Genomic DNA, 9,637 nt, shown 5'->3' with positions numbered 1-9,637 from the left:
GCAATCCTCCAATGAATGATACAGTCATTATCATAAAATATTCAGCATCCTCAGGCATCAGCGCACCGTCAAGAATGCCGCTTCAGTACTGTCAATTGAACTTGTAATGCATGGCAGATACTTTACACTCTCAGAATTTCGGACGGGAAAATAAGGACTTATGCCATTGAAGCTGGGATTTAGTGCAAGAACATATCTTTATTTTATTAATTGTATAGTCTGCTTTGACGTTGGAACTTAAACTGGAGTATGCTAATACATATTTAATTGGACTGCGCGTTTGTCTTCGTATTTCTTGATTTGGTCTACAAAACGTTCTGTATGTAAAGTTAATTAATACTTTGAATTTGGAAGGATTTCAAATATGTGGACCTTTCTTGGGATCGCAAGTTTTACTTATATGTTTAAAAAATGCGACGCTGTAATCGATTTTGCCCACAAAGAAATCGTCCTGGTTGCCGTGGCGTTTATCTCAGTAGGCTTGCTTTTGACCTATGCCAGATATCGCTATGGACAATCGATTAAAGTTCCGCAGATAATACATTTGCCACTGGACATACTGTCAGCCCTTCCACTCACAAATAGGTTATTCTCAAAATCATCAATTTCGCATTACGGGAGTTCTGCAAGCTCAAAAAAGGTAAGCGATGAACTCATCCACACGCACAATTTCTTTATTAACCCTTACATAAATGTAAGGCTTTTGGCAAACAGTTGCTTTTAAACTTTACCAATATTGCCGCAAATTTGCAGCAAGGTCATTTTCACATGCAAATTTGGGTTTGTGGCAAACTTGTGATGGACTGGTGAACTTTGTGGTAAACTTATGGCAAATAATTTGTTCTATTGGTTCATATGGTTCTATTCTTTGCTATAGGTTTGCTCTGTTTGCAGCAAGTTTGCCTCAAGTTCATATTTTTACATTTCTGGCGAGTGAGGCTAAACCTCTTAAAATAAAAATTAAAAAATACAAAACGCTGATTGAATAAAAATGATTTTATGGATCACCTATAGGCTGCATTCTTTATGTGGTTTTATCTCTGAATTACATATTATCCAAAAAGTGACTTATACATTGGCCATAGAGAACACATTCACATTCCACAGATGAGATAACAAAGACCCATATGCCGATACATTCCAGAGGGCTGGCTTCAAACAATTTAAAAATGTCAGCAATGTCAGTTTTCCACCCGTGCCTAGCGTGTCCTCTCTCTAACTGCCCATGCACCCCTCCCACTGCCAGGCGAGCGCCAGGAGAAAACGAACAGAGGTGCAGACAGCATCCAATGTGGAGACCGGGGCAAATGGCACCGCCACCACTGACCATGAGCCGGACATCCTTATCGTGGGTGCCGGGGTGTTGGGTTCTGCTATGGCAGCGGTCCTTGCCCGAGACGGCCGGCGGGTGACGGTGATAGAGCGGGACCTCCGCGAGCCAGACCGGATCGTGGGAGAACTGCTCCAGCCTGGAGGCTACCGAGCCCTGAAAGAACTGGGGCTGGAGAGTGAGTGCACTGCACCCTGATTGCTGGAGGAACTAGAACTAGTCAGGATCTTCATGAGAGCTCTGCTTCTGTCTGCCTTATGTAACCTTGGTGCCTTGTGTAACCAACACATCACTGGACTCTCACTGGCTCATCTTTTCTCAGAACTCATCTCTCCCTCTCTCTCTCTCTCTCTCTCTCTCTCTCTCTCTCTCTCTCTCTCATACTCACAAACACGCACACACACACACACACACACACACACACACACACACACACACACAGAGACAGACAGACAGACGCACGCACCTACACACACATACACACACACACACACACACACACAAGCAGGCACGCAGAGTTCATTACACTCCTTGACTTATTTACACTCTTCACGCATATTGACCTGGAGCCTAACCTGATCCCTGTGGCTGCCTGCAGGTGCCGTTGAGGGCCTGGACGCTCACGTGGTCAACGGTTACGTGATCCATGACATCGAGACCAGCACCGAGGTGGAGATCCCCTACCCTCAGGAGGAGAACGCCATCCAGTGCGGCCGCGCCTTCCACCACGGCCGCTTCATCATGGGCCTGCGGCGTGCCGCCCTTGCTGAGCCCAAGTAAGCCACGCGGTTTTTAATCTCATGAGGCGGTCAAACACGAGACTGAGACAAGGTTCTTAGGGAGGCGTAGTGGGATGACTCATAGAGGTGTAGTCAATTAGTCATTGTGTGTGTGTGTGTGTGTGTATTAATAGGTGACTTAAGAAAGTGGCATACTCCTTGACGCGCGGTCACATATGTTGGGAGGCACACGACACCCCCTCGCATGCCGCGTTGATGACGCGGTTTTCGCCTCACACCACGTGCGTGGGACACACAGACGCAGGACTGTATTCAGGCCCTAAGTGATCCTGCTCTATGGGATGATGTGTGTTAGTTAGGGTTGAGGCCACTGTCAGTTATTCCTCAGCCAGGGAATGTGTGAATGTGTGTGTGTGTGTGTGTAAATTAGGGTTGAGACCACTGTCAGTTTTTGCTCAGCCAGGGAATGTGTGTGTGTGTGTGTGTGTGTTTGCGTTTGTGTGTGTGTGTGTGTGTAAATTAGGGTTGAGGCCACTGTCAGTTTTTGCTCAGCCAGGGAATGTGTGTGTGTGTGAGTTTGTGTGTGTGTGTGTGTGTGTGTGTGTGTGTGTGTGTGTGATATAATTACATAATGTATTTAGAGGAAAGACAATGAACTTTTTCTGTGTCAGTAATTGTTCAGAAATTGTGTTTGAATTAGAAATGGCAAAGTTCATCTGAGTGTTGACCCCTGGGCATTTGGCATTGTGCAATCTGAAACGGTACGGCTTGTGTCTTCTTTTCTCTGCCAGCGTGAAGTTCATTGAAGGAACGGTGACGAGTCTCGAGGAGGAGGATGGCTGTGTGACGGGGGTCCAGTACAGAGAGAAGGAGAGTGGCGACACCAAGGTGATCACCGGCAGCCCCATGCCTGCAATGAGGGATCTCTTAGCCTGGCTAACACCAGACTGCTTCTCAAATAGAGTCAGAAGTTAAGGTTGACTAATATTTAGCAGACGCTTTAATCCAAAGTGACACAGACTCGCACCAGGAAAGGTACCCTGGCCGACCCTCACCCTAGATATGAGATTGAGAATGGGTCTAGGAATCCTCGATTCACTTCCGATTTCCAAGGGTCGTAACCAGCAGTCAAATAAACTTAAATTGGTACAATAAACTCTCAGCAACTCTTATCTTTTCAGAAGTACAGCCTTTGGTTGTGTTAAACAGAATTGCTAACTCCAGTCCCCTGGTGTTATATAAAGCCTGCCCCATGCTAGATCAGTTGTGATTGGTTCCTGTGATTCAGTTTTTGATGATTCAGAAATATGGGGAGGGTCTTCAGATTGAACTGCAGAGCAAATTCAAATTTGCTAACTGGTTCATCTGGGGTTTACCCATGGCAAGAGATTATTTTAATTTAGCTTCATGTACAGTAATTCAAGTAATCCCAAAGTAACTTTGAACAATCTTTTTGATGTATTATGTTCTGTTTTTGTCTCTTAGGAAATTCATGCTCCACTCACTATTGTGGCAGATGGCTGCTTCTCCAAGTTCCGCAAGAGCCTGGTGTCGGGAAAAGTCCAAGTTTCCTCTCACTTCGTAGGGTGCATCATGAAGGTGAACTCCTATGTTGATCTGTCATGTTGCCAACTGTGTATGGTAAAATGTTAGCCTTTAAGTATTATTTCCATGTCTTGGTCATAAAAAAATGGAATGTGTAGATGTTTAGTGAGGCAGTATAAATCAGTGAAGAAATGAAAAGAGCAACATGCTAGTTAAGTTGAAATAGAAATGATCAGATTTAGATGGCATGGAAATGAAGGAAGACGTGACCTAAAGAATGACTCCGGCCTCTCCTCCAGGATTCTCCCCAGTACAAGGACCACCATGCTGAACTGGTCTTGGCTGACCCCAGCCCAGTGCTTGTCTACCAGATCTCCTCCACAGAGACCAGGGTGCTGGTGGACATCAGAGGGGACATGCCCAGAGACCTGACTGGCTATATGGCAGACAAGATCCACCCTCAGCTACCAGGTCTGAGAACTTAGTTTAGCACCCTATGATCCCTAAGAACTTAGTTTAGCACCCTATGAACCCTAAGGACTTAGTTTAGCACCTTATGAACCCTAAGAACTTAGTTTAGCACCCTATGGTTAGCACCCATTCCTATAGAAAAGAAGAAACCAAAAGGCAGAAGCAAAAGTAGTAGAATTAATTCTACATTTCTTTGCCTCTAAGTGGCTAAGGGACTGCCCTTGCTGGGATTATCCAGAAATAGAGGGGGGGTTAAAGCTCAAGGGATTACAAATATAGAATGATGGTAATTACCCAAGGTGGAAACTACTTTTATGAATCTTTAGAATTTAGAAGTTAGAATCCTGGGCTTTGTTGGGCATGTCTAGGCAGTGTGGAAGCACCTAAAATGGTTTGTGGAGTTCCTATGAGTTGCCAAAGGCCTTTAACCTAGTTACACTGTGTCATCAGATTTGATAATGGCTCCATCCTAACAACTCTGACTTTAAACTCAACTCAATTACGTCATCTTGTAACAAGATGAATCTTATTCCAGTAATGTCTTACTTTACCCACTTGATAGGATTCTCTTGATATTGGTGTCTCAAAGTGATTCATTTGGCAAAAATATGTGTTGTTTCAGATGAAGAGTCACATGACATGACCCTCCCACTATTGTTGTCTCCTTAGAACATTTAAGGGAGCCTTTTATGGTGGCGCTGCAGAATGATCGCCTGAGATCCATGCCAGCCAGCTTTCTGCCCCCTTCGCCAGTTAACAAACCAGGTAAACGAGTTTTACACCAACACGTCAGCTCACGCAACAGAGCTGTGTTAGCTCAACATCTGATGTGACATGACATCATCATCACTTAAGTTGTTGAGGGCTGGGTATGTCCACGATTTTCACAATGTAAAACAACACACCTGACATCAACAGCAGAACTGCAAAGGCCAGATCAAATGTAATGTGATATTTAAGGAGTGTTCAGAATATAGTATTAGTATAGTATATATACTCTTTGATCCCGTGGGGGAAAATTTGGTCTCTGCATTTACATTACATTTAGCAGACACTTCTTGACTTACATATGTCAGCTATATTACAAGGGATCACATTGTCCCCAGAGCAACTTGGGATTAAGTGCCTTGCTCAAGGACACAACGGTGGAAGCCGGGAATTGAACCGACAACTTTCAGGCTACTGCACGCTAGCCCAGCTCCTTAACCACTACACTACCACCACCCTAATTTATTCCAATCCGTGAATTAGTGAAACACACTGCACACAGAGTGAGGTGAAGCACACACTAATCCCGGCGCAGTAAGCTGCCTGCATCAACAGCGGCGCTCGGGGAGCAGTGCCTTAGGTGCCTTGCTCAAGGGCACTTCAGCCGTGGCCTGATCGGGGTTCGAACCGGCAACCCTACGGTTCCATTTCCGAACCGCTAACCAGTAGGCCACGGCTGCCCTATGCCGAAATAGCACACGGCACAAACTGGCCAACATGTACAACAGGGTGATAGCACTGTGGGGAGATAATAGATCTGTAATCACAAACATTCCTATTTGTAACTTACCCCCCCACACCCCCCTTTTGTCCTCTAATTTGCTAGGTCTTTTTATTGTTTATTTTGTTTTGCTTTATTTGTAAAATGTCACTACAGCTATTGTGTACTGCGATTGTAATCTCGGTATCATTTATAAATGAGGGCTACCCTGAATCAATTTCTGAGAATGAAATCAAGGTTGAATGGACATGGAGGTCATGTAATGCCAAAAGTCATGGGAAAGCACCAGAGCCCCATACATCCCTCTCTATGTGATATACTGTGATTAGTCTTTAAGGCATATTATTGTGGGTATACATGGCTATATATCGTTGCTGTAAGGTAGCAGCGTGGATGGATGTCCGTGTCTGACGGTGGACTTGTAATCTGTCCCCTGCAGGGGTGCTCCTTCTGGGGGATGCCTACAACATGAGACACCCTCTGACGGGAGGCGGGATGAGCGTGGTCCTGAACGACGTGCGCATCTGGAGGAGCCTGCTGCAGAGCATCGCCGATCTCTATGACAACGCAGCCATGCTCCAGGTCAGTCAGTGCCCTCTGGTAGCTCTCTCAGGAGGCCAGCAACAGTGTGATCGTGGGCTCAATGCTTACCAAGGTTAAGTAGTTATAGACCCTTTCAACAAGGTAAACAAAAACAATGCTTGAACATTCTATTTGGGCCCCAATCTACTTCCTCTGCATTAAGATAACATATGGAATGTTAAAACGGAAGTCTTGTGGGGCCAACTATGATGCTGATAATGGAACTCTCTTGAAGGGTCCATATATAAATGAAAAGTAACTGTATTTTGAGCCATTTTGAGAAGAGAAGGAGAAAGCCATGCCTGAAAGTTGATCGTCTGTCTGCCAGTCTGCTACTGCTAGCACAGACAGGAGTGTCTGATTACATTCTGGTAGAGCAAACAGGGCTGTTTGTTCGGAGGTTTTTGTAAAGGAAGTCTCGCTGGTCTGCTGTTGCCAAGCTAGGACTTTTTAACACTGCGACTGGAGAGTCCTGTTTGCTTTATGGTGAGCACACATTGTGCTGCTGATAACCTGAGCTTCTCAAACTGAATGTGTTCCAGAACACAATGTATCCCCGATTAGTGGTCTTTACAAGTCGCCTTGCGGCTTGACAAGGATGGTGCCGATTATTCCTCGCACTGATAAGGAAACTGTTTGCTTGAATTATTTGATCATGTTTTTTTTTTTTTTTGCATCACATCTTTGCCCTGTAGGCCAAGAAGAAGTTCCACTGGGAGAGGAAGTCTTCCCACTCCTTTGTGGTGAATGTGTTGGCTCAGGCGCTGTACGAGCTGTTTGCTGCTACAGACAGTAAGTAGGCATGGTCATTCTGTATGTGAGAAATTGTCACCAGCAGGGTACTGTTACCAGCCAAGTGAATCAAGGACATCCAATGTAGGATTAGGAAAAACATGCTCTTCCTCACCAATGTATGAAATGTTACACCCATGTTCCACTGCACTAACCACACAGTCATGTGAAACCTGCTCAAGAAGCAGTCGTCCCCACTAGAGCTCACTAGTGATTAGTAAATTAGTCTTTTATAATACATATTCTGGACTGCGGCTACCATGAGCATGGTACGTGTCATTTGTTTACTAATGTTTGGTTTTGTTCTGCAGACTCACTCCATGAGTTGAGGCGAGCCTGTTTCCATTACTTCAAGCTGGGTGGAGAGTGCATCTCTGGACCCATTGGCCTGCTGTCTGTGTATGTACTGCATTCGCAAACCCTCATAGTCAAATAATACTGGATTCAGCACACTGACTATACCTGATTATTACTAAATGTATTATTTTTGAATCAGATAGTAATACATGTTACTTAATACTTACATGATACTTAAATATGTGAACTGAATAAATTCAATGTAAAACTTTAAAACTTTGTGATAAAATACACAGTATACTGAACGTTGTGTTTGGATGTTGTGTTTCATGGTTTTTCTCTAACTCAAGAGTTGGGTAGCAAAGAGAAAATCAGACGCTGGATTGACCCCCTGTTGAGTGTGCCGTGGTCTAATCCTCCTCCATCTGTCACTTCCTCCTCTCCAGGCTGACCCCTAAGCCCATGACCCTGATCGGGCACTTCTTCGCCGTGGCTCTGTACGCCATCTACTTCAGCTTCAAGTCCGAGTCTTGGCTCACCAAACCCCGGGCCGTGGTCAAGAGCGGCGCCATCCTGTACCGAGCCTGCACTGTCATGTTCCCCCTCATCTACTCCGAGTTTAAGTACCTGGTGTTCTGAGCCGCCTGCTGGCCCCCCGAGACGCTCTCGGACCCCAAACCCCAAAACTCAAGGCCTTAGGGAGTCACAGAGCCTGCTGCTTTTGTTTTTGTTTCTTTTCAATGGGTACTTTCTGAGATTGAGCGGACAAATCTATAATGTCAGCTCCGTGGGGATGCTGCACATCTGATCTGAGGAGGCATGGCTATGTCTGTTTAAGAGGGTTATGTTTGCCTGGAGAGTCTTAATGATAATCAATAATATGGTGGTGAACTGAACTGGACAGCTAGCAAAGGCCTATTCCTGAGATTGACACATTCAACAGTGTTTTGGACTGTTAAAGTACCTGTCAATATCCATTACTGGCTCCCTGGCCAGCATATTACCTCACTCTGACTACTGTCACTGTGTCCTACATGTATGTTCAGTGTCATCACTAGTCAGGACTTAGGCTGCATCTGGTGCCTTCACCCACTAGAAGACCTCTCTTTAGTGCAGCCAGGTTTTATGACAGAAATATGATCAATGGATCTAAGTGCAAATCATATGAAGTGCAAATGAACAATGGCTACTTCATGCTCATGCTGCAATAGCGATAGGAAAATCCATATTTGTAAAATGACTTTAAACCGCTGTGCCACTAAATTAAGCCTATTTCTTTTTGGCTAAATGGTTTTATATCAAGTAGAGAAGCATTTTTGAGCATATTAACATAGCCCAGAAGTCTGGGTGTTCATCAAAAACTGTGGCTTAGCTGGCATATTTTCTTTAATTGAATTCAATGCACTTGTATCAAACTTTTGCACTTAAGATCCTACTCAGGAGAAATGTGATTGTGCTGCTGGAGGAAATGGTCTGGTACAATTATTCATCCGACACAAAAATGTGGTGCACTGTTGAAGTGCATCGCACATTCCTTTGAAACTATTTTTTCATTTGTCCTAACACCGTATCACAGTGATTTGTCTGATTTGAGCCTTAGACATTTTGTGTACTGAAGAAAGACACCGGTGAAGTTGTTCATTACTTGCAAGACACATCATGATGACACTGGTCTGAGTTTGTGGGAAACTGAGGTGTCTATTTTGCCATTCTGACGGCCTTATGGAATAGAAAGGAAGCGGAGTGAATGAACAGAGAGGAAATGACATGTGTATTAGTTGTTTTAAAAAAGCAAGTTGAGAAAAGTGGACCAATGGAGGAATTCAGTTTGATTGACCACTTAAGAGCCCTTCAAATGAAATGCCTTTGATTTCAATGGAATTCTGACTTCTATTGCCTTTGAGTTGTATGGAAAGGACACGCAAGCATGTGCTTTTACGACTGATCCTGTTATTACATTTTGTACAAATCTGTCTGATTGACTGCAAGCTGTTTGGTAACAAAATCATAACAATTTGCAAATATTTTGCGATTATGTGAGAAATCAGTTTGTTTGTAACATGAATTATATGTCTAGATCATTTTCAGTGTCATTAAAGTTGTTTTCTGTACCGTCTAGTTGTGGACCAGAGGGGAGTATTTCCAGTTGAACAATAATCTCATGATGCACACTTTAAAAGTCTGTCACTCTAATCATTCCTTTTAAAACTGTTGCATATTGACCTTTCAGATGCCCCTTGTGTCTGTAAAGTTCCCTCACTTAATATTGTGAAATGCATCAGCAAACATAGCATACAAAGAATGTTAAGCATTAAAGCTCATTAAATGTTTACATATAATGCACTTTGCATTCACAATCTATTTGGTGACACAATTTAATCACCAAGCATT

General features: G+C 43.9%; 1 protein-coding gene across 1 annotated transcript; it reads left to right on the top strand.

Moving 5' to 3' along the window:
* Nucleotides 1-31: 31 nt before the first annotated feature.
* Nucleotides 32-9,364, top strand: sqlea (squalene epoxidase a). The gene is made up of 11 exons (XM_042106155.1): nucleotides 32-640; nucleotides 1,247-1,508; nucleotides 1,929-2,106; nucleotides 2,862-2,958; nucleotides 3,556-3,669; nucleotides 3,915-4,086; nucleotides 4,756-4,851; nucleotides 6,015-6,157; nucleotides 6,853-6,949; nucleotides 7,261-7,348; nucleotides 7,693-9,364. The coding sequence occupies exons 1-11, from the start codon at nucleotides 365-367 to the stop codon at nucleotides 7,883-7,885; spliced, it is 1,716 nt and encodes a 571-aa protein (XP_041962089.1). The 5' UTR covers nucleotides 32-364; the 3' UTR covers nucleotides 7,886-9,364.
* The last annotated feature ends 273 nt before the right edge of the window (nucleotides 9,365-9,637 follow it).

Source organism: Alosa sapidissima, chromosome 10 (assembly GCF_018492685.1).
Source record: "Alosa sapidissima isolate fAloSap1 chromosome 10, fAloSap1.pri, whole genome shotgun sequence".
Taxonomy (NCBI): Eukaryota; Metazoa; Chordata; class Actinopteri; order Clupeiformes; family Clupeidae; genus Alosa; species Alosa sapidissima.
This window is presented reverse-complemented; position numbering and strand designations above follow the sequence as displayed.

What these genes read in the sequence shown, in the direction of transcription:
- sqlea (XM_042106155.1), top strand. Translation starts at nt 365, where the DNA reads ATGTGGACCTTTCTTGGGATCGCAAGTTTTACTTATATGTTTAAAAAA. An exon ending in GTTCTGCAAGCTCAAAAAAG is followed by an intron (nt 641 to 1,246) that starts GTAAGCGATGAA and finishes TCCCACTGCCAG; the next exon opens with GCGAGCGCCAGGAGAAAACG. An exon ending in GCCGCCCTTGCTGAGCCCAA is followed by an intron (nt 2,107 to 2,861) that starts GTAAGCCACGCG and finishes TTTCTCTGCCAG; the next exon opens with CGTGAAGTTCATTGAAGGAA.